This window comes from Nerophis ophidion, linkage group LG15 (genome assembly GCF_033978795.1).
Source record: "Nerophis ophidion isolate RoL-2023_Sa linkage group LG15, RoL_Noph_v1.0, whole genome shotgun sequence".
In the NCBI taxonomy this organism is placed as follows: Eukaryota; Metazoa; Chordata; class Actinopteri; order Syngnathiformes; family Syngnathidae; genus Nerophis; species Nerophis ophidion.
In genome coordinates, this window is record NC_084625.1 from 26,420,924 (window position 1) to 26,444,850 (window position 23,927).

Genomic DNA, 23,927 nt, shown 5'->3' on the forward strand with positions numbered 1-23,927 from the left:
TGGGTAACTTACACATCTGTGAAGGCACCATCAATGCTGAAAGGTCCATACAGGTTTTGGAGCAACATATGTTGTCATCCAAGCAACGTTATCATGGACGCTCCTGCTTATGTCCGCAAGACAAGTGTTACAACAGCGTGGCTTCGTGAAAAAAGAGTGCGGGTACTTTCCTGGCCCGCCTGCAGTCCAGACCTGTCTCCCATCGAAAACGTGTGGCGCATTATGAAGCGTAAAATACGACAGCGGAGACCCCGGACTGTTGAACAACTTAAGCTCTACATCAAACAAGAATGGGAAAGAATTCCACTTTCAAAGCTTCAACAATTAGTTTCCTCAGTCCCCAAACGTTTATTGAGTGTTGTTAAAAGAAAAGGTGATATAACGCAGTGGTGAACATGTCCTTTCCCAACTACTTTGGCACGTGTTGCAGCCATGAAATTCTAAATTAATTATTATTTGCAAAAAAAAATTAAGTTTATGAGTTTGAACATCAAATATCTTGTCTTTGTAGTGCATTCAATTGAATATGGGTTGAAAATGATTTGCAAATCATTGTATTCCGTTTATATTTACATCTAACACAATCCCCCAACTCATAGGGAAACGGGGTTTGTATGAGAATGCTACATGACACTATGCATTAATGCGTCGCTCAACATTTTTCTTTGCAAATAAAGCACCCAAAGTCCACCTCGCTTTTGTATGCACTGGGATTGGAAGCAGCTGGGTGGGTCAGGGGGATAATGAGTGGAATCTCGCCGTAAGAGGATTACTAATGTCGTTAATGCGCCTCTCTATGAAGGTGTGCATGGTCCAACAGAAGCACAACTCCACCGGGAGAAATTTGGATAGCGTTCCAAGATGAGTTCTGTTAGTTTAGAACTCACTGGGGCAGGAGGGGGCAGGTTAAAGTTTGCACATCAGCCCCGTAGAGCGGTTTCATGAGGGTCTTGGAGGGGTTTTGGACTTTGCGGATATGAAGACTCGACCAGCTGGGATTGGAAATGTCAACGCCGATTGGATGGGGTCACTGCCCCCCAGGCTCAGCGGCATGCCACTCAAACACCTCGCGGTTCCAGGTGAGCCCCCTTTCAATGCATCTTGGATAGAAGAATGTTATTATCTTTTACATTTTATCCCTTTTATGTTTTCCGTCAGGCTCCCATGACTCGTTTACCTACTGGGTGGACGTGCACGCACCTGTAGGTCCTGATCAGAAGGTCTACGTTAAGTACCTGGCCACCATGTTCAGCGTTTTAGCCAAGAAGGTGATGGTGAAGTGGTCCATGACGCAGGTACATAGAGCGTTTGTTTATTCTGCCTTCACAGTTTCACTAATTATGGAATATTTTCACAGAACCTGACGTTTAAGGAGCAACTGGATGCAGGAATCCGCTATTTCGATCTCAGGGTCTCCTCCAAACCAGGCGAGCCAGGACATGACATCTACTTCATCCATGGTCTGTTTGGACACAAGGTGGGCTAATCATATTCCCACCTTTAGGGACATCATCATCGCAATTGAATGATTTAATGTAGTCAGTGTCCAGCTGAAAAATGACTCAACACACTAAATATCTGGCAATATAAGTAAGAAAACCACAAAACCAGGTTTTGACCATGTGACAAAATGTGTTAAGTACTTTTACTGGCACCCATAGTGACCCTGACCTATGGTAAGCCTCCAGTCACTCTAAATGTGAAATTAAATGTAAAAAAAAAAAAAGATATTTTAACACGGTTGAGTTCCCCAGGTAATGGTCAGAAACAATCCACACTGTAAAAAACATTTTTTTTTTTAAATCCGTAGCTTTTACATAAAAAAAATAAAATAAAATAAAACTTTTATTGTAAATTTTTTTATTATTATTATTACAGAGTAGCTTGCTTACAGGAAGTTGTTCTCTGTACTAACCATGTAAAATATGCAAATTTTGTTTTTACAGTAGATAATGGGGGAAAAAAAGTACTGCTTTTATTTTTACTGTAAAATTGTGACTACTGAGCTGCCAAGTTTTTTTTTTTTTACGGAAAAATCTACGGGCAAACTTTTTACGATCATTTACTGTAAATGAAAAAAACAATGCCGCTTTTATTTTGGCGGCTGACCTGCCATTTTTTTTACAGTGATTTTAATTGTTCTTTTACACTGTAGCTCGCTTACAGGAAGTTGATTTTGTTTTGCCCGTGTAAAATACACAGTTGCTGTTCTTACAGTGCATTACTTAAAATATAAAAATGGTGCGACCTTTGCTGTAACAATAAACGTCTAGCGACTGAGCTGCCAGTTTTGTTTTTGTACTGTAAAATATACAGTCGTGGATTTTACAGTGCATTACTGTATTTGGAAAAATGGTGCCACTTATTTTTACAGTAAAGTATTACTCTTTTTACAGTGTAGCTTCCTTACACAATGCAAAAAGTCAGTGTTCAAAAACAAGAAAAAAAATACAAAAATGAGGGGTATTTTACTTGAACTAAGCAAAATTATCTGCCAATAGAACAAGAAAATTTGGCTTGTCAAGACTTTCCAAAACAAGTAAAATTAGCTAACCTCAATGAACCCCAAAATAACTTATAATAAGTATATTCTCACTAATAACAAGTGCACTTTTCTTGGTAGAAAAAAAGAGACCTTTTTGCTCAATATCTTGAAAAATATTCTTAATTAAAAACAAATGCTAGTGCCATTATTTTGACATATTGATATGCGTTCGCCATCATGATTTTATTTTTTTTCATGCTTGAAGTAATAAATTGTTACTTTAAAAAAGTAGTTTTATACTTGTGAGTGTTGATGACTGTTTTTCAGGTATGTTTTACTCAATATAGGTGATAAAATCTCAGCTACAAGCTGTAATATATTACTGAGATCATTTAGGACCCAAACCCTTAAAACAAGTAGAACACTAACATAAAATCTGCTTAGTGAGAAGATTTATCTTAGCAGACAGAAAATAAGCAAATATCACCCTCTTTTGAGATATTTAATTTTACTTAGATTTCAGTTTTTGCAGTGCAGAAAGTTAATCTTAGTGTTGCCCATGTGTTTTTACAGTGCATTACTGCAAATAGAAAAACGTCACCACCTGTATTTTTACCTTACAATTCTGGCGACTGAACTACCAGGGTTTTTTGGGGGGTTTTTTTTACAGTAAAATCTTTGGTCCTTATTTTTATAGTCTTTTACTGTAAATGAAAAAACTCTACTACTTGTATGGTAAATTTCTGGCGACTGGGCTGCAAATGTGTGTTGTCGTTTTTTTATGGTAAAATTTATAGTCACTGTTTTTACAGTGTATTACAGGAATCGGAAAAATGCTTTACCACTTTTATTTTTTATCGTAAATATTAAGCAACTAATCTACACCCGTTCATGGCAATGCATTACTGGTAATAGGTCTACAGTCAATGTTTTTACAGTACATTAATGTTAATAAAAATGCAACCACTTTTATTTTTATTGTAAAATTCTGGCTGTAACATTTTTACGGTAAACTCTGACTTTTTTTTACATTGTAGCTTGCATATAAGAAGTTGGTCTTTGTGTTGCCCATAGCGTATTTGCTGTCCAATTGCGCAAATTGCGCAATTTTTGTGCATGCACGGTTACTTGGTTATTATTCTTCACAGTGGGATTCATGATTGCCATAATATATTTAACTGCCAATTACACCATTGGAAGTAGAGGGCCACAAAATATAGTTTGAGAGGCCTGCTGTACACTGACTACTCCAAAGTATATCAAAAGTTGTTTTCCTGAATTTAGTCTTGTTATAACATGGTGACTAAAATATGAGCTCTTTTGTGACATACTATGAAATGGTAATACTTTGATTGCATTAGTCTCCAGTTGATATTACAGAGTAAATATGTTTTGCTGTGACCAGAAATTGCTTTATTTATTGATGCATAATGATGAATTAAATGTCTAGGTGAGGGATGGCCTCATCGAAATAAACTCCTTCTTATGCAAGCACAGGAAAGAGGTGAGAGGTAGATATTTGACTTTTATATACGTTCAATGCAACATTTTAAAGATGAGTTATAGTATTACAGTGCCACCTCAATAGGTCAACTGTTGGGTGTTTTAACACAGGTGATCTTCTTGGACTTCAACCATTACTATGCGATGGGTCTGGATCACCACGAATATCTGATTAGGACGCTTCAAGAAGTGTTTGGCAGTAAGCTTTGCAAGAACTGTGAAGTGGAGCTCATCACTCTGGACTATCTCTGGGAGAGGAACTACCAAGTCAGTCGGTTTAACAAGTAGAGTTACAAACTGTGAAAAAAATGTAATGTTTATTATGTAACCTCATTATTTAGCATCAACATGCATGGGCAAGATAACAACTGTGCATGAGGCGCAAAACGGGCTTGTTCAGTTTGAAGGTTGTCAGTGAAAATTTCACCAGGGAGTTATTTTTTTTTCAAGTTTTTAAATTTTTTTGATAAAATTCCAGAGTTTTTTTAAAAATAGGGTATGAACATAAGGTATAGTCACCTCATAAGAACTCTTCTGGCCCCGGTGTCTCCTATTATAAGTCATATTTTTCAACTGACTATATTCCTGGTATTATACCATGCTTTTTCCAGGAAAACCAAATTAATGTCATTCGTGCAGATTGAAAAAAAATAAAAATAATAAATTATTGTGGCTTGATGCCGTCAAAAGAACATGGGCTTAATTCTCAGAGCTTTGATGAGCGTAAATGTGTTAAACTGCCATTAAACTGCCGAAATGCAATGAAAATGATCTTTGGCAGTCATATGTAACATGGAAGATATTTATATACATATACATACTATATGTATATATATATATATATATATATATATATATATATATATATATATATATATATATATATATATATATATATATATATAAATATCTATCTATCCATCCATCCATCTTCTTCCGCTTATCCGAGGTCGGGTCGCGGGGGCAACAGCCTAAGCAGGGAAACCCAGACTTCCCTTTCCCCAGCCACTTCGTCTAGCTCTTCCCGGGGGATCCCGAGGCGTTCCCAGGCCAGCCGGGAGACATAGTCTTCCCAACGTGTCCTGGGTCTTCCCCGTGACCTCCTACCGGTTGGACGTGCCCTAAACACCTCCCTAGGGAGGCGTTCGGGTGGCATCCTGACCAGATGCCCGAACCACCTCATCTGGCTCCTCTCGATGTGGAGGAGCAGCGGCTTTACTTTGAGTTCCTCCCGGATGGCAGAGCTTCTCACCCTATCTCTAAAGGAGAGCCCCGCCACACGGCGGAGGAAACTCATTTCGGCCGCTTGTACCCGTGATCTTATCCTTTCGGTCATGACCCAAAGCTCATGACCATAGGCGAGGATGGGAACGTAGATCGACCGGTAAATTGAGAGCTTTGCCTTCCGGCTCAGCTCCTTCTTCACCACAACGGATCGGTAAAACGTCCGCATTACTGAAGACGCCGCACCGATCCGCCTGTCGATCTCACGATCCACTCTTCCCTCACTCGTGAACAAGACTCCTAGGTAATATATATATATATATTTATATATATATATATATATATATATATATATATATATACAGTACAGGCCAAAAGTTTGGACACACCTTCTCATTCAATGCGTTTTCTTTATTTTATGACTATTTACGTTGTAGATTGTCACTGGAGGCATTAAAATGTGGAGTTATGTACTCAACAAAAAAAGGTGAAATAACTTAAAAGATGTTTTGTATTCCTGTTTTTTCAAAATCGCCACCCTTTGCTCTGATTACAGCTTTGCAAACTCTTGGCATTTTCTCGATGAGCTTATATATATATATACATATATATATGTATGTATGTATGTATGTATATATATATATGTATGTATGTATGTATGTATGTATGTATGTATATGTATGTATATATATATATGTTACATATTATTTATTATTGTTTATTGTGGGCGAACTGTGGTGCTGAATTTCCCTCAGGGATCAATAAAGTACTTTCTATTCTATTCTAAGAGGTAGTCAACTAAAATGGTTTTCCAACAGTCTTGAAGGAGTTGGTTCATCGAGAGAATGCCATATAAAACATGTTGTCAGTTATTTCACCTTTTTTTGTTAAATACATAACTCCACGTGTGTTCATTCATCACACAGTCACGGGAAGAACATGCAAACTCCACACAGAAAGATCCCAAGGCCGGGATTGAACCCAGGACTACTCAGGACCTTCATATTGTGAGGCACATGCACTAACCACTGCACCGCCGACCTGCCTTGGATATTAATCCCCTCATCATAATTTTTCGTTACTTAATTTGTAAAAGACCATCATTTATTTCTCTCTTAGAGCTAAATGCTATGTCTGCCACATACAGAATTGTGTATGTATTTTTTTCATTCTGTCCATTTTAATAAACTGAGAGGCAATAATCATTCACATGTATTTCTATTTTTAGAAGCAAATTTCAGGTGCGTGAGTCATTCCGATTTGAATTCTCATGACCCTAATCTGTGTCTGACTTAGTTGGCAAGGTCTCGGCCAGAAAGGATTTGGACAAATATCAGCAGCAGAGGGCAGCCTTGCTACAAATACTGTACATGTACAGTTCAGTTTAAAATGGTCCAAGGATTAGTAAAATACATGACATGTTATTTAATACAAAGTTGAATTGATGAAATATCTTAAACCAGAGTTAGGTTTTAACACGCTCTCACCTCCCGCAGGTAATTGTTTTCTACCATCATCCATCAGCTCAGGGCGTCCCTGTGGTGTGGCCTGGCAACAAGATCCCTGCACCCTGGGCAAACACAACTGAACCCAACAAGCTCATTCAGGTAATAATGCATTGTATGTACACACAAAAACACATTCCAAACATTTGTGTTTGATATAATCACTGGGAGTGATTCACACATATTTCAAGAACCAAACAGGTCAAATTAGCTTTCTTTTTGATACAGTTGTGGTCAAAAAATGACATACGCTTGTAAAGAACATAATGTCATGGCTGTCTCAAGTTTCCAATTGATTCTACAACTCTTATTTCTTTGTGATAGTGATTGGAGCACTTACTTGTTGGTCACAAAAAACATTCATGAAGTTTGGTTCTTTCATGAATTTATTAATGGGCTACTGAATATGTGACCAAATTTGCTGGGTCAAATGTATACATACAGAAATGTTAATATTTGCTTACATGTCCAGCAAGTTTCACTGCAATGAGGCGCTTTTGGTAGCCATCTGCTTCTGGTTGAATTTTTGACCACTCCTCTTGACAAAATTGGTGCAGTTCAGCTAAATTTGTTGGTTTTCTGACATGGACTTGTTTCTTCAGCATTGTCCTCGCGTTTAAGTCAGGACTTTCTAAAACCTTAATTCTAGCCTGATTTAGCCATTTCTTTACCACTTTTGACGTGTGTTTGGGGTCATTGTCCCGTTGGAACACCCAACTGCGTCCAAGACCCAACCTCCGGGCTGATGATTTTAGGTTGTCCTGAAGAATTTGGAGGTACTCAGTGGCCTAGTGGTTAGAGTGTCCGCCCTGAGATCGGTAGGTTGTGAGTTCAAACTCCGGCCGAGTTATACAAAAGACTATAAAAATGCGACCCGTTACCTCCCTGCTTGGCACTCAGCATCAAGGGCTGTAATTGGAGGTTGATTCACCAAAAATTATTCCCGGCCAGGGGGTGATAAAGGGTGATGGGTCAAATGCAGAGAAAATTTTTGCCCCACCTCATGTGTGTGAAAATCATTGATACTTTAGCTTTAACTTAATTCTCCTTTTTCATTGTCCCATTTACTCTCTATAAAGCACCAGGTCCATTGGCAGCAAAACAGACCCAGAGCATATTCCTATCACTACCATGCTTGACGGTTGGCATGGTGTTCCTGGGATTAAAGGCCTCACCTTTTCTCCTCCAAACATATTGTTGGGTATTGTGGCCAAACAGCTTAATTTTTGTTTCATCTGACATCACATGGACAAAGATAAAACCTTCTGGAGGAAAGATGAAACAAAAATTTTGCTGTTTGACCACAATACCCAGCAATATGTTTGGAGAACAGTGACTGTATATTGAGACTTTGAGGTAGCACCTTTTTTCCATATGAGATCTCAATCATTAGCATGACAACCACAACAATGACGGTATCCTATTGACCGTGATAGAGTTGATTTGATTTGATTTGATTAAAAATGTCACAGCATTGCAGCATTTGCAGTATCACCACCCAACTTTACCTGTCAAAGTAAAGTTAAGACATAATACCAAAGTTAAATTATCTCAGTGGCAAGAAATCTCATGAAGAATTGAGTTGGTAGAGAGTTAAATATAAAAGTGTCTTCCAACCAGTGGGTTAGTTCAGTGTAAACAAACAGCAACAGGTACTCCTGTCAAGAGCTTCACTCAGTGAGCATCTAACTACAGATCACATATTCCTGCATGTGGTGAAAAAACTATAGTCATAGTAAATTATTATAGCAAGTGTAAAACAATAATACAACATCAGAAGCTTGTAAAATAACACTATACCATGGGATCTAATTAGGTGCATTTGAGTGAATATTAACACAGCATATAAATTATTCCACATTAATAAATAGGCGTGGTTGACAGTTGATGACAATAAGACTCGGGTTTATTACACACTTTAAGTAATATTTTCCACTGGGGCATTAATGAAGTTATTTTTAGTCTTGTGTTAACAATATATTTATACATTATTATTATTAGTACTTTTTGTTTGTATTGTTTTTTTACTGTAATTATAATGTTACTATTTGATTACTGTTATTTCTGACAGTAATAAATATCACACCTCAATCTCCGATGAAGGTATACATGATTTTAAAGTATACATTTTTTGATGTGGAAATGAATCCATGCGTAATAATTTTGATGATCATGATTATTACTCACATTATAATTGTATAATTAAAATGTATAATCGGTGCAACCCTGGATGAGGTGCGGCATGCCACTGAAAGAAAATAGCATTATCGAATATAATTTGTTTATGTGAAGTACCGCACTGATTAGCAAATCAATCATGAGAGCTTAACAGTTCTGTTGTCCTTGGGCTACTTAGTCATTGAATACACAAATACCCAGGGGTAATTATGTATCATAAATGCTACCATCTTCAAAAAAAAACAACAACACATTATACTAACGTGTTTCCATCCTCACAAAAAGAGTGGTGCCATAAAGCAGTTAGAAACAGTGCAGCAAAGTTTAGACGGAAATCACTCTAAAACTTGCCGTTTGATATTAATAATTACTTCTCTCTCACTTTATTTGATTAAGGTTGATATTCGGTGTGAAAGGGGACAAGCAGTAGAAAATGGATGGATTTTTGTAACTAAGCTTGTTTACTTCAGATGCTGTTAGCATCCATTTCAATGGTTGAAATTGTTTAGTTATACTAGTGGTGTTCATCAAGGTTCCATTTTAGGTCCTCTCTTTTTCATCATTTTCAACCGGTGGCTCGCGAGTTCAATTAAAAAAAATGTCAGCCTCACATTTTTGTATGTCTTTAAAAACTGCAGACGAATATGTGCAGTGACTTGCCTATTTTTTGCAAAGCAGTTAATTTAGATTAAATTGGTTTAATAGTTCATATGAATTTCTGTTGGAATAAGAAATGTATACACTTAATATATACAAGTTGAGAAAACAGTTGATTTTGTATAATGGATTGCAGAAATTGATTTTTCACCTAACTTTTTCTGTTTAGTTCCTGGAAAGCACACTGAAGCAAAGAGCTCAGCAGGGATCCTTTCATGTCTCCCAGGCCATTCTTACGCCCCGTGTCAACACTGTGGCCAGAGGTCTGGTTTGGGGTCTGCGTAATTACCTGGTGGAAAGGTAAGAGATTTGGAGTTGTTGTGGACCAGAAAATGTTTGCAAGTTCTTTTGCATGGACAGAGACACCTAGCCATTGTAGCCCATAGTAAGTCAGTAAAAAATAATATCCTTGTCCATATTCTGTATATCATGTCTTTGTCATGCAGTACTGGTATAAGGCACTCTATCAGCAGATATACACAGATTAGGACCTCAAAAATATCCTATGATCACTTTATTCTATTAGGGATTATTCACAATGCTCCTAATCCATTTTAGGAACAACATGCCTTATGTTGACATTAAAAAGGAGCAGACAGTAATGCTGGTGAGACATGAGGTGGACTAATTCAGCACCTTTGAGGATGCGGGATTGTTTCTCGACTTTGGATAAACACACTTACTTCCTGGTTTTGTTCTGCCAGTGACAAGAAATATTTAACATTTTTGTGTATATGTGTGTACTTATTTTATTAAGATGGGTTAACCGATTAGCTCCAAGTTTTATTTCAAAATGTGGAGTGAAGCCTGTTTTTTTTTCTTTGGGCGAAGCAGAAACCTCCCAGCTATCATGTCCTGGGTGGAGGCTCAGAAGCCGGGCACAGGCGGGGTCAACATCATCACCTCCGACTTTGTGGAACTCACGGACTTTGCCAACATTGTCATCAAACTCAACAGCCTGCTGTTGTCTGAACACAAGCCCAAGCCGAGATGACGACCACAGGACAAGGTGTGCTGACGCAAACCACACCGTGTCCATTCCATACTTTTATTGGAATGTATCTACCCTGAGACGTTTTGACTTCAAATGTGGTAAAGACATTGATTTTTGTGGTGGTTTTCAGTGGCTGTTCCCATTTTTTTTTACACTCTTCTGTAGATATATATGTAACCAAAACCCCACTGTACACCATTTTCTTTGTGCAGGTGTGCCTAATGTTGCGGCCAGTGAGTGCATTATAGGCTGGGCCGAATAGACTTAGACTTAGCTCCAAACGTAGACTTAGACAACCTTTAATGATACACCAGGGAAGTGTTAGACACAGTAGCTCGATTACAAAAGGAAGGAACAGGATAACTAAACTCTCCCAAGGGCAGAAATACACGTGTGTGTGTATATATATATATATATATATATATATATATATATATATACAGTACACCATTAGTATAGCACCGCGATACAACCGAATCATATTCGATACTATACCGCCTCTAAAAAGAATCGTTCAACCACCCCACTGACCCCCTGTTGCCGTCATATCATTGCTGGTTTACAAGAAAACGAGCATGTTTGGCAGCGCACAATCCCAGATTACTTACAAGGAGACACAGTGTGTAGACAGAATAGGGAGAACGGACGCATTTTGGCTTAAAAACTAACAAAGGTGAAGTTATAACACGGAAATGCCCTCAGGAAGAGGTGCTATAAGACATGGCTAGCCAGCTAGCTAGCGGCTAATGTCCACCCGCAGCATACTTGCCAACCTTGAGACCTCCGATTTCGGGTGGTGGGGGGTAAGAGGGGTGGTCGGGGGTTGGGGGTGGGGCGGGGGTGGGCGGGGTTGGGCGCGTAGTTAAGAGGGGAGGAGTATATTTACAGCTATCCATCCATCCATTTACTACCGCTTATTCCCTTTGGGGTCACGGGGGGCGCTGGTGCCTATCTCAGCTACAATCGGGCGGAAGGCGGTGTACACCCTGGACAAGTCGCCACCTCATCGCAGTATGTTTAGAAAACTTTATTTATAATTGAATCACTTGTTTATTTTTCAACAAGTTTTTAGTTATTTTTATTTATTTTTTTCCCAAATAGTTCAAGAAAGACCAACACAAATGAACAATATTTTGCACTGTTATACAATTTAATAAATCAGAAACTGATGACATAGTGCTGTATTTTATTTCATCTTTTTTTTTTTCAACCAAAAATACTTTGCTCTGATTACGAGGTGCTTGAATTAAAAAATGTTCACAGGGGGTACATCTCTGAAAAAAGGTTGAGAACCACTGCTCTAAAAGCCGTAGATGTTATTGTCACATATGCATCCACAGTAGATGGCAGTATTGTCCTGTTTAAGAGTGTCACAACATTGCTGTTTACGGCAGACGAACTGCTTTACGGTAGAGGAAAACTTGACTGCTGTTGTTGTGTGTTGTTGGCGCTCTGGGAGGACGTTAATGAGACTGCCTGACAATAAACCCACATAAGAAACCAAGATCTCGCCTTCGATCATTTTACAGTTATAACATCATTGGGCAGGCACTCTGTTTGTATTGTGGGAAAGCGGACGTGAAAACAGGCTGTCGACACGTCACTCGGGTCAGTATGGAGCTGGAGGGGGCGTGGCCTCCAACTCCGCCTGAATTTCGGGAGAAAATTTGTCCTGGGAGGTTTTCGGGAGAGGCGCTGAATTTCGGGAGTCTCCTGGAAAATCCGGGAGGGTTGGTAAGTATGAACCGCAGTCTGCAGTTGTGTAGCGACTTCTAAATCACTAATCCTGGTCTCCATGGTGACAAAGTAAGTTTCTTACAAGTATCATCCCTGCAGGACAAGGAATGCTTGACTACACACCGTAGCTCACCGGCATCACCGCTAATGACGTCGTTGCTGAATGTAAACAAACGCCTTTGGTGGATCTACACCTAACATCCACTGTAATGATACCAAGTACAGGAGCGTATCTAATCGATACTACTATGATTACATCGTTTTTTTTTAGCATCACAAAATTTCCTTCCGTTTTTAAAAAAATATATTTTATGTTTATGATCTCAGGTAATATGTCCCGAGACACATGATGACTTTGAATATGACCAATGTATGATCCTGTAACAACTTGGTATCAACTTGATACCTAAATGTGTGGTATCATCCAAAACTAATGTATCAAACGCCAGAAGAATAAGTGATTATTACATTTTAACAGAAGAGTAGATATATCATGTTAAAAGAGAAAGTAAGCAGATATTAACAGTAAATGAACAGGTAGACTAATAATTCATTTTCTACCACTTGTCTTTAATAATTTCGACCAAATAATATGGTATGATAAAAAACAATATGTTACTGCATATATTAGCAGCTAACTTAGGAGCCCCTTGTTTGCTTACTTACTACAAAAGATAAATTGTCTTGTATGTTCACTATTTTTTTTAAGGACAAATTTGCAATAAGAAACATATGTTTAATGTACCGTAAGACTTTTGTTAAAAAATAAAGCCAAAAATGCAATTTTTTTGTGGTCCCCTTTATTTAAAAAAGTATCAATCGTGTCTAAATATATTTTGGTATTGATACCAAAATATTGGTATCAAGACAACACTAATATATGTATATTGGCGTCACTATAGACAGCGATTTTAAACTAGACAAGTCAATGCCGGTTTAAAATCGTGTTTTTATCACCTTTGTCTTTTATTAAAGGTTAAACCGTTTTTAACTTTTAACCTTTTTGAACAAGTTGTGCATGCTTTTATTTCAAGTCGCCTGGACTACTGCAATGCACTTCATGCTGGCATTAGCCAAAAAGCTCTCTCCCGGTTGCAGTTAGTCCAGAACGCGGCAGCACGACTTGTAACAGGGACCAGGAAACGCCAGCATATAACCCCAATTCTTCAGAGTTTGCACTGGCTCCCTGTTCATTTTAGAATTGATTTTAAAACATCGCTGTTTGTTTTTAAATCTTTACATGGACTGGCACCTCAATATATCTCGGACCTCATCCAAATTTACACTCCTGCGCGCGCTCTGAGGTCCGAGAGCCAGTTCCAGCTCCTGGTGCCCAAGACCAGACTTAAGACCAGGGGAGACAGGGCCTTCTCTGTGGTCGGCCCTAAGCTCTGGAACACTCTGCCCCTCCATGTTATAACTGCTTCCACAGTGGAGTGTTTTAAGTCTGGTCTTGAGACCCACTTTTATTCTTTGGCTTTTAACACTACGTGAGTTGTGTGGTCCTCTGTTCTGTGTTTTTTATACACTTTGATTTCTATTTTACTGTTTTAATTGATTTTATCCTTTAAAATAGTTTTTAATCATATTTGTTTTTATATTGTTTTTATTGGTTTTATATTTATTTATTTTTTGTTTTTATTCAGTCATTGGTAGAGCATAATAGTTTATTATTATTTTTTTATATTGTTTTTAACATGGCTGTGCAGCACTTTGGAAACGTTATTGTTGTTTAAATGTGCTATATAAATAAAGTAGATTGGATTGGATGCATATCAATAATTCGGTCTATTGTGTGGCACTGATTTATGGTGTATTGATGTGTTTGCCTTCAATAATTGCCTACCTACTGTCACGTATTCCGCGCACTTGTTGCGCGGAGTTGCCACTTCGTGGATGCACAACGACCAGTCAGCAGGAGTGCAGGTAAGAAACTGATTTTAATGTAATCAAACAAAAGAACACTGACACAAAAGTGGAAAAATAAAGCGCGTGCCTACGCACGGAAGCTAACACTAAACTTAGCAGGATACAAAAAGGGTTCCAAAACGGTGACGTGCCGAACGCACACGAAGCTAAGACGGAACTTAGCACAACTAAAGCAGAGATAAGCAGAGGATACATACGTGATTGTTGCCGTTAGCAAATAATGAGCCGAGGACGAACTGAGGAATCAGGTGGGCTTAAATACACAAATAATAATCAAAAACAGGTGTGTGACAGGAGCCCATGAGGAGGAGCACACTACGTTGCAATGGTGACTAAACGGGGAAGTGCTCAAACACAACGAATCGGCAGAGTCCAGAACTAAACATGAACAAACACATATAAACGGCAAAACAATAAACGATCCGAATAGCGGATCGTGACACCTACTTTGTAGAAGTTGAGCTAGTGCTGCATCATTTTCATTAATAAAAAAGTTTTGATTCGTATTCAGTTGCTTCGATTAATCGTTTAATGAGTGTGTAACGGGTTGAGTTAAGGGGAGATGTTAATGTTAATGTGTCAACTTTCACGTACTTAGTTTCATGTACTGTTGTATGACACTGAAGTTTACAGAGTGCCAGTGAAGGCAACATGTTCAGAGTTGCATGCTGGGGGTTGCCTGTGATTGGGTGAGGGAATAGGAGGGAGAGTGCTGTGATGTTGGGATGCGGAAGTGAAGAGGTCGGAGGTTTTAGAGCGGGAGAGATAGACGCACGGGAGATAAGTTTAGCAATACTAGAGAGATATATAAATGTGCCTTTGGCGGTGATTACGCCCCACAGTAGCCTGTTACGTGTCTAACAATAAAGACAGCAAGTGTACTACGCCTCTCAACTGGTTTCTGTGGAAACGCTACACTGGTGTCAGAAGAAAAAAAAGACGGTGAGAAGAGAAAAGGGACGCTACACACCACCGTTACACACGTGTGGACACAGAAGGACGGAGGACACAGCGTCCACACTCCGGTGAGAAATGGAGTACAAAAAAAAAGTGAAGCGGGAGGAGGGAGCCGGGGTGCCGGAGCGATACGGCGCTGTCGGAGGCTGGGATGCGGCTGAGAGAGAGAGGGTGAGGAGAACGACTGCTCAGATGGCCGCTGATGCCGGGTTCAGCTCCTCCGCCCGTCTCGGAGCTGGACGTGCCGCAGGTGGAGAGCCAGCCGCCGTCAGGACGGAAAATGTCGCCCCGCCCTCGGTGAAAACCCCCAGGTATAATGGCAAGGCTGACTGGGAAGCTTTTCACGCCCAGTTCGAACTGTTAGCCCGGGCCGGCAGGTGGTCCACAGAAATGAAAGCTCTTCAGCTAGCTATGTGCCTCACCGGGGATGCTCTGTCAAGCCTGCTGCTGCTGAGCCCAGAAGACAGGAGTGACTATGATGCTTTAGTGGGAGCATTAAAGAGGAGGTTTGGACAATGTTCCGCGGCTAGCTTACTTCGCTCCGAGCTGTGCAGCCGACAGAGACGGGCCGGGGAGCCATTAAGAGATCTCGCCAATGACATTGAAGGGCTGGTCCACCGCACCTACGCCCACATGCCCCCCGCCATACAGAGCGAATTAGCTCGTGACCATTTCCTGCAGGCGCTGTCACCGGGCGACCTGCGTATTCAAACGCTGCTGGCTCACCCCAAGTCCCTCCTGGAGGCTTTGGAGCTGGCTTCAGAGAGAGAGATGCTGGGTACTGGCCCCCCCACCTCCACGCTGGACAATGCACTGAGGGTGAGGGCCGCGAGCGTACCTGAAAGGGTCGACACAGCGCCTGCCTGGGCGGAGGAACTGACGCAGCTGGTGCGGGCTGCTTCGCTACGGGGAGAACAGCGCCCCTGGGGGCGCACAAGGGTCTGCTGGGCGTGCGGAAAACCTGGCCCTCTGGCCCGGCAGTGCCCCAACGCCCCTAAAGACCAGGGAAACGACGCGGGGAACGCATAGCCGGGACGGTGCGGTTCCCCGGGACAGCGTCCCAACCCCGAACGGGCGGGGATACAACACTGGAGGATACAGGGGGCCAACAGGTGCAGGTCGTGATGCTGGGCCGGACTGGGACGGGGAACTGTTGGTACGCCCCAGTGACATTCGGGGAGACATGCTGCTCTGCACTGGTGGACACGGGTTCGTCAGCCACCCTGGTAAGACCTGATGTGCTGGGAAGAGGAACCACAGTCTGGCCCACCTTAGTGAAGCTCCAGACGGTCACCGGGGACCGGGCCCCCATGGTGGGGGAGGCGGTGGAGACTGTGGGGGTGGGGAGAGAGATGGTTCGCTGCCCAGTGTGGGTCGCGGACCTGGAGGACTGCATACTAGGGTTGGATGTTCTTGAACTGATGGACTGTGTTATTAACACCAGGAGGGGAACGCTTACATTCCCAGACGGACATGTCGTACAGATGTCAAGACAACCATCCCGGCCGAACTACAACACTGCTCACGCGGTCGCGGTGCGGACGACACAGGTGACATCAAGCATGGCTGCAGGCCCTGTCTTCCTCTGTGAGCCGACCACACCGCCCCCCTCCTCACCCGCCACAGAACCACATCGACCCACCACAATTCCAGCCCTCGACTGCAACCCCCCCTACAGGCCGCCCGAGCTGCCTTCCACCCCGCCCACCGCACACCCCCACGGTCGCCCAACACCTGCCACACCGCCTGACAGTGAAGAGAGAGTCGCGGCCGTGAGAGAGGTGTGGCAGAAGAACTGTGACGGACTGACTCACATCGAACAGGGGTTGCTGTGGCAGCTCCTGCTGGAGTATAAAGACTGTTTCTCACTATCGAAGGATGACGTGGGCCAAACTGATCTAATCCGGTACGACATTGACACAGGGGATGCCCCGCCCATTAGAATGAGGCCCCGACGCCTTCCCCTGGCTCGACAGGCGGCAGCAGACAAAGCATTACAGGACATGCAGCGAGCAGGACTCATCGAACCCTCCACCAGCCCTTGGGCCGCCCCAGTAGTCATGGTGCCTAAAAAGTCCAAAGAAGACTGGCGGTTTTGTGTGGACTTCAGACCACTCAACAACGTAACAAGAAAAGACTCTTACCCCCTCCCACGAATCGACGAGGCCCTGGATACAGTGGCTGGGTCTTCCTGGTTCACCTCACTAGATCTGCGCAGCGGATACTGGCAGGTTCCCCTCACCCCCGCGGCCAGGCCCAAGACCGCCTTCATCACCAACGGGGGCTTGTGGCAGTTCAAGGTCCTTCCATTTGGCCTCTGTAACGCACCCGCTACATTCGAGAGACTAATGGACAGGGTGCTGGCTGGGATCCCCCGCCAGGAGTGTGTCGTTTATCTAGACGACATCCTGGTCCACGGGGTATCGTTTGAGTCAGGCCTTAGGAGCCTCAGGCGCGTGCTGGAGAGAGTGGCAGCAGCAGGATTGAGGCTGCACCCCCAGAAGTGCTGCTTTATGAGACGGGAGGTCAGGTTCCTGGGTCACAGGCTGGGGGCTGGCGGCGTCAGCACCATGGAAGAGAAAGTGCAGACTGTGCAGGACTGGCCCACCCCCAGCTCTATCTCCGAACTGAAGAGCTTCACAGGGCTGACCTCCTACTACAGGAGGTTCGTGAGGGGTTTCTCCAGCATAGCTGCGCCCCTGTTCCGGCTACAGCGGCCGAAAGAAAAGTTTGTCTGGACAGAGGAGTGCCAGACAGCGTTCACCTCACTTAAGAAGGCCCTCCTGGAGGCCCCGATTCTTGTCCCCCCTGACCCCACCCTGCCCTTCGTGCTTGACACGGACGCCAGCAACGTCGGCACGGGGGCCGTGCTGTCCCAGGTGACCCCCGAAGGGGAAAGAGTGGTTGCGTACTATAGTGGGACATTCAATAAGCACGAACGTCGTTACTGCGTCACCAGGCGGGAACTCCTTGCCGTGGTCAGTGCTATCAAACATTTCAAATATTAACTCGGGGGCCTCCACTTCACAATTAGGACCGACCACGCAGCCTTACAGTGGCTCATGTCCTTCAGGGAGCCGGAGGGCCAGCTGGCACGCTGGATCGAACTGTTACAGTCGTGCGACTTCACCATGGTCTACAGGCCGGGGAAACAACATGGGAATGCGGACGCACTTTCCCGCCGACCCTGCGCCGCCGACAACTGCCGCTACTGTGAGAAAAGGGAGACACGAGAAAGCGAGCAGCAGCAAGACGAGGTGAAATGTGCGTCGGTGGGACTAACAGCTGTGGACACAGCAGAGTGGAGGCTCAAACAGGAAGAGGACAATGACAACAGACCGGTGCTCACGTGGACGACAGCTCAACGTCGACCCCCATGGGGAGAAGTTGGGCTTTACTCCAGGGCCACGAAGGGGCTTTGGAATATGTTCTCAAACCTGCGTGTGTGTGACGGGGTGCTTCAGAGGGGGTGGAGGGAGGCTGCTACAGGAGAGACACTGTGGCAGGTGGTCGTACCCAGGGCCCTACGCGAAACAGTGTTACAGGCAGTGCACGGAACTCCCGGCTCTGGTCACTTCGGGGTTGGCAAAACACTCCGCCGCCTACGTCAGGGGTTTTACTGGGGGCAGCATGGGCGGGACGTGAAGGACTATTGCCGCCGCTGTGACAGCTGCACGGCGCGTAAAGGCCCCACCGACAGATCGCACGCCCAGCTTCAACAGTTCCCAGCGGGCTGCCCCATGGAGAGAGTGGGGATCGACGTTCTCGGACCGTTTCCCCGCTCGGGGAGAGGTAACCGTTATATCCTCACGGCCATGGATTACTTCACTAAGTGGCCAGAAGCATACTGCCTGCCGGACCAAGAGGCAGGAACCATAGTGGATCCGCTGGTGGAGGGGATGTTTAGCAGACTTGGGGTCCCCGAAGTCATCCACACAGACCAGGGAAGGAACTTCGAGTCCCGCGTATTTACGGCCATGTGTGAACAACTGGGCTCCCACAAGACACGCACTACACCCCTCCACCCGCAGAGCGACGGACTGGTCGAAAGATTCAACCGCACGTTGGCGCAGCAGCTGGCCATAGTGACAGCCAAACACCAACGTGACTGGGACACTCATGTCCCCCTGGTGTTGATGGCGTACCGGTCCGCCGCCCAAGACTCCACCTCCTGCTCCCCGGCCCTTCTCATGCTCGGCAGGGAGATCAGGACCCCGGCTGAGCTGATGGTGGGCAAGCCGCCCGACAGCCCAGCGGACCCCCCGGGGCCCGAATATGCCAGGAAGCTGCAGGACCGCCTAGAGTCTGCTCACGAGTTCGCCAGAGAGCAGTTAAGGAGCGCAGGAGCAAGACAAAAGAGGAACTATGACGTGCATGCCAAAGGGCGACATTTTAGTACTGGAGAACTGGTCTGGGTGTTCAGCCCCTTGAGACAGAAGGGCAGGTGCCCGAAGCTGGACAGTAAGTGGGTGGGACCCTGCAGGGTCCTAGAGAGACTAGGTGAGGTCGTATATCGAGTACAGCTGCCACCAAGAGGTAGAAAAGTTGCCATACACCGTGAAAGACTGGCCCCCTACCGGGGAACGGCCGTTCCCCCGGGACAAGGGGGCGGAACGCGAGACAGCTTGGACACTACCCCAGACACTCCCCACGCCCCCACCAATGGACTGTCTTCCCCCCACTCCACCATCAATGGACCGCCCCCCCCCCCACCCCACCCCACCACCAATGGACAGTCTGCTTTCCACTTCCCCACCAAGGGACCTGTCCTGTCTGACCCCCCCCATAATGGACTGTTAACCCCCCACCCTGTGCCTATCTCGGGACCCCTTTCCCCCCCAAGGCGCCTCCGGAGAGACGTCAGACCTCCCAGGCACCTGAGAGACTTTGTGTGCTCCCTCGGGGGCGAGGGACTTTGAAGAGGGGGTGTCGTGTAACGGGTTGAGTTAAGGGGAGATGTTAATGTTAATGTGTCAACTTTCACGTACTTAGTTTCATGTACTGTTGTATGACACTGAAGTTTACAGAGTGCCAGTGAAGGCAACATGTTCAGAGTTGCATGCTGGGGGTTGTCTGTGATTGGGTGAGGGAATAGGAGGGAGAGTGCTGTGATGTTGGGATGCGGAAGTGAAGAGGTCGGAGGTTTTAGAGCGGGAGAGACAGACGCACGGGAGATAAGTTTAGCAATACTAGAGAGATATATAAATGTGCCTTTGGCGGTGATTACGCCCCACAGTAGCCTGTTACGTGTCTAACAATAAAGACAGCAAGTGTACTACGCCTCTCAACTGGTTTCTGTGGAAACGCTACAAGTGTAACAAATAAAGATTTATAAAATCCCGACTCAATGAAGCGCCCGAAACATTAAATACTCATACATAGTTGTGACCGTCTTAAGCCGTCGTCGCTCGGGTTCAGCAGATCACCATGGAAGGACATGCTTTTGAGCAGGTTCGACTCTTTTATTCTTTCAATGATAGTGTCTTTTGCCGGGTTGCTTTTCACCCTTTCCGTCCGCTGCTCGCTCCTCGCTCCTCGCTCCTCGCTCCTCGCTCCTCGCTCTCCTTCAGTCGGCCGCGTCGTTGTCGTGCGCTCCGTCTCTCCTTTCCGTCTCTCTCCGATCGCTCTTCATCCGCTCCTGCAGGCTCTCCAACTCCTCTCTTGATCTCTCCTCCTTCTCCCCTTTTATACAGCAGGAGGAGATCAGTTAACTGTGTGCAGGTGTGTGTGCCACTCACCTGAGTCAAATTGTGGCTGAGTCGCTCGCGGAAAGCCCCGCCTCTCTGCTCCGCCGCGTCCTCCGCCCTCTTGCCGCCATCCGTCAGCCCGTTGGCTCCGCCTCTCCACAATAGTTTCCACACAGTGCACATGAGAGGGATTGCAGGGTTTTGCCGTGATCGGTGTGGTGTCAAACAGCTGAGAGGTTGTTTTTTTTACTAAATCTTTTTTCTAAAATACACACTTTTTAAAAGTGAAATTTTCACGTTGATGATGTGCATTTCTTATAAAAAAAAAAGAAAAAAAAGAATGAAAGCTATAGCAAGAATAAAAATGAACTATGTTCCCTAACCTTTCCACTGAGGGCCGCTGACAAAAAATTTAAAGGCCTACTGAAATGAGATTTTCTTATTTAAACGGTGTTAGCATGCATTTTTTTACATTAAAGATGCTAAAACCAATTCAATGGCCATCAATATTTGCTAAGCTATTTGAATGGAACCATTGTTATTTTAGCTTCTGTGTTAGGTGACAAAGCAAATAATTGTTAGTTTTAAATGTAATTGAATTAGTTTAACTTCTAAAACATGTAAAATAAAAAACAAGTTGCTGGCCAAAAAATGGCCCCCTGTCCCACTTTGGACACCCCTTCTATAACGTGTGTTTTATCTAATTACTCGATTAATATAACTAATTAATCGATAGATTACTCGATTACTACAATAATCGATAGCAGCAGCCCTACTATAGTAAATAATCTACCATTATGAAGACACAATAGCACAACAGTGTCTTTGTTTTTTTAATGTATTTATTTATTTGTTTGTTTGTTTGTGTGATAGGACAGTGTAAATAATGAACAATCGTATACTTCTGCCAGATTGTAGCATAGTTGCTCGTTTTTATCCGTACCCCCCAAGGCAGGAAACCAAACCCAGAAAGAGAATGAAAAGTGTACAGTATCAGATAAAAAAAAACACCCACTAATGCAATGCATAATGAAGCATTGCATTAGTACACAATTAAAAAAATATAATTGAAAAGGGAGAGTTAGGTACATTCAATAAGAGATTCTCCCATCCAAATATGAATTGATAATTGTTAGCTGTTGACCAACTGTCCATAATATGTGTAAGTTAGGGATGTGCCGATCAATCGGCCACCGATCAGTATCGGCTGATTTTCGTGGAAAATTATGTGATTACTGCTTTTTAATGCTGACAACTTCTGGCTGATGCTGAATGTATTCTTGGCCAATCGACTGTCAAAGGCAGCTATCAGCTAACTGTGTATTTCTTTACAGGATGTGGAGCCGCTCTGTTAAATCAATATTAATCGCCTCTATTGCGTAAAATAAACTGCCTTTCTTAGTATCTTAAGTAGGATAATTATGTACAATTATCACTAGTGGACGAGGCTAAACATGCTTCACACCGAGTATGAGCAAGTCGGGAGCGGGCATGTTTGTTGCTAAGCCAGCTTGAAACAACACAAAAATAAGTGCTTTCAGAAGTCCAGAGTTTTATTTTCACAAAGGTGTTGTTAAAGAAAATTAATGAGAAAACTTCCTGGACACAGTAAGATTAAAACTTTAGCCTGAAAACTAAGGATTTAAATAAGTAGTAGATGGTCATTTTAGCTTTTTAGTTATTGTGTACTATTGACTTGATTGTATGCAATATAAGAGAATAAAGAACTGGTTTGAATATTGTGTTGATTCTGTTTAACTGTTAATAGCACTCTTTGTTGTCTACTGAGAAGGGAAGGAGGCGACAACCAGGGTAGAACTGCAGTTTCAAAAGGTTAATTTAAACCTTTGATGATTATGTGGCGTGTGTATGCCACTCTAAGTGAATGAGTGTAGACTATGTGAAATATTAATAATGTAAAGGTTACCAGGGTTTGTTGTCTGTGAATGTTTGTTGTATCTTTCGTCGAATCAAGAGGGGTACGGCGTAGAGGCAGTTTGTGGACAGGCAAAAGGTCGAGGGCAGGAGTGAGGCAGCGTGGTCTGGGTCCGAGCAGGGAGGTCGTGGATCGAGGGAGGCCGTCAGGGATCTGGATGAATGTCAGGTGACAAGTCACGATCACGGAAGACAGGGGAGTCGCTGTGGAAGACACAAGGGACATGAACCATGGAGACACGGGGGGAGAGAGAGAGAGAGAGAGAGAGAGAGAGAGAGAGAGAGAGAGAGCGAGAGCAAAACAAAGGCGAGTAAAGCACGGGGAAGAAAATGCAAGACGTGATGCTTAATGGAAGGTTAGCGACGTTCTGGCAAAGGTTCTTCAAGTCCGCTGGTCTTTATGCCGCTCCATCCGCTCCATCTTATCAACTTTGGTGTGCTGATTACAGATTGTCTGCAGGCTTGTCACTAGATGGGTGTGCTGCGCTAAGCGTGAATTTATTATAAATAAATTATAATAAAATACATATTTACAGTTAATACTTGTCATTGATATTGGCTGATGTCACTCATGGATGATCTGTATCGGAATCGGTAGCATAAAACCCGGATCAGAAAATAACACAAATTTAGAATGTATTGAGAACCCAATTTAAACACAATACATTTTTTTGCACACCTTTGAGTTATAGTCAGACTTTTTATTGTGCAAATAAAATCTGAAATAGCCACCAGTGGCATTGCTATAGTTAAACAAGAGGTGCAAACAGTAACAACTTCAGGCCAGAAATGTGCGGTGAGGTTTACCACAAAGCACACACGGGCAGCCCTGAGCTAAACATATGACTTGACACTGTTATCATCAACATATAACAATAATAAATGTATATAGAAAGGCAAGATTTGTTGTAGAATGTTTGTATTCACAGTATGTTGGCTGAGTGATTACTGCGTCACTATAGTGTCTTCATTCCTGTGGTTTGAGCAGAAGAAGACAGACAGCAAAAAAAATAAAAGATGTACCTTGAGGGGCAATCCTCAACAGCTGTTTTTCCTCCTAGCTGAAAGAACATTCCTAATGTTGCTTTGATAACAACTCTGCCCTTCTCTTTCTCCACGGCCTCCCCTCTTCTTGT

At 43.5% G+C, this 23,927-nt stretch overlaps 1 protein-coding gene across 2 annotated transcripts; it reads left to right on the forward strand.

Moving 5' to 3' along the window:
* The first annotated feature begins 798 nt into the window (after positions 1-798).
* Positions 799-11,343, forward strand: plcxd2 (phosphatidylinositol-specific phospholipase C, X domain containing 2). 2 transcript variants are annotated; one of them, XM_061921931.1, is made up of 8 exons: positions 799-1,079; positions 1,159-1,295; positions 1,358-1,477; positions 3,936-3,989; positions 4,100-4,255; positions 6,709-6,819; positions 9,722-9,852; positions 10,384-11,343. In XM_061921931.1, exons 1-8 carry the CDS (start codon positions 977-979, stop codon positions 10,544-10,546), a joined length of 975 nt encoding a protein of 324 aa, XP_061777915.1. In that variant the 5' UTR covers positions 799-976; the 3' UTR covers positions 10,547-11,343. The 2 variants fall into 2 exon arrangements, with proteins under 2 accessions (XP_061777915.1, XP_061777916.1); XM_061921932.1 differs by having other exon boundaries at positions 10,387-11,343.
* Positions 11,344-23,927: the final 12,584 nt, after the last annotated feature.

What these genes read in the sequence shown, in the direction of transcription:
- plcxd2 (XM_061921931.1), top strand. Translation starts at nt 977, where the DNA reads ATGAAGACTCGACCAGCTGGGATTGGAAATGTCAACGCCGATTGGATG. An exon ending in ATGGTCTGTTTGGACACAAG is followed by an intron (nt 1,478 to 3,935) that starts GTGGGCTAATCA and finishes TTAAATGTCTAG; the next exon opens with GTGAGGGATGGCCTCATCGA. An exon ending in TCTGGGAGAGGAACTACCAA is followed by an intron (nt 4,256 to 6,708) that starts GTCAGTCGGTTT and finishes CACCTCCCGCAG; the next exon opens with GTAATTGTTTTCTACCATCA.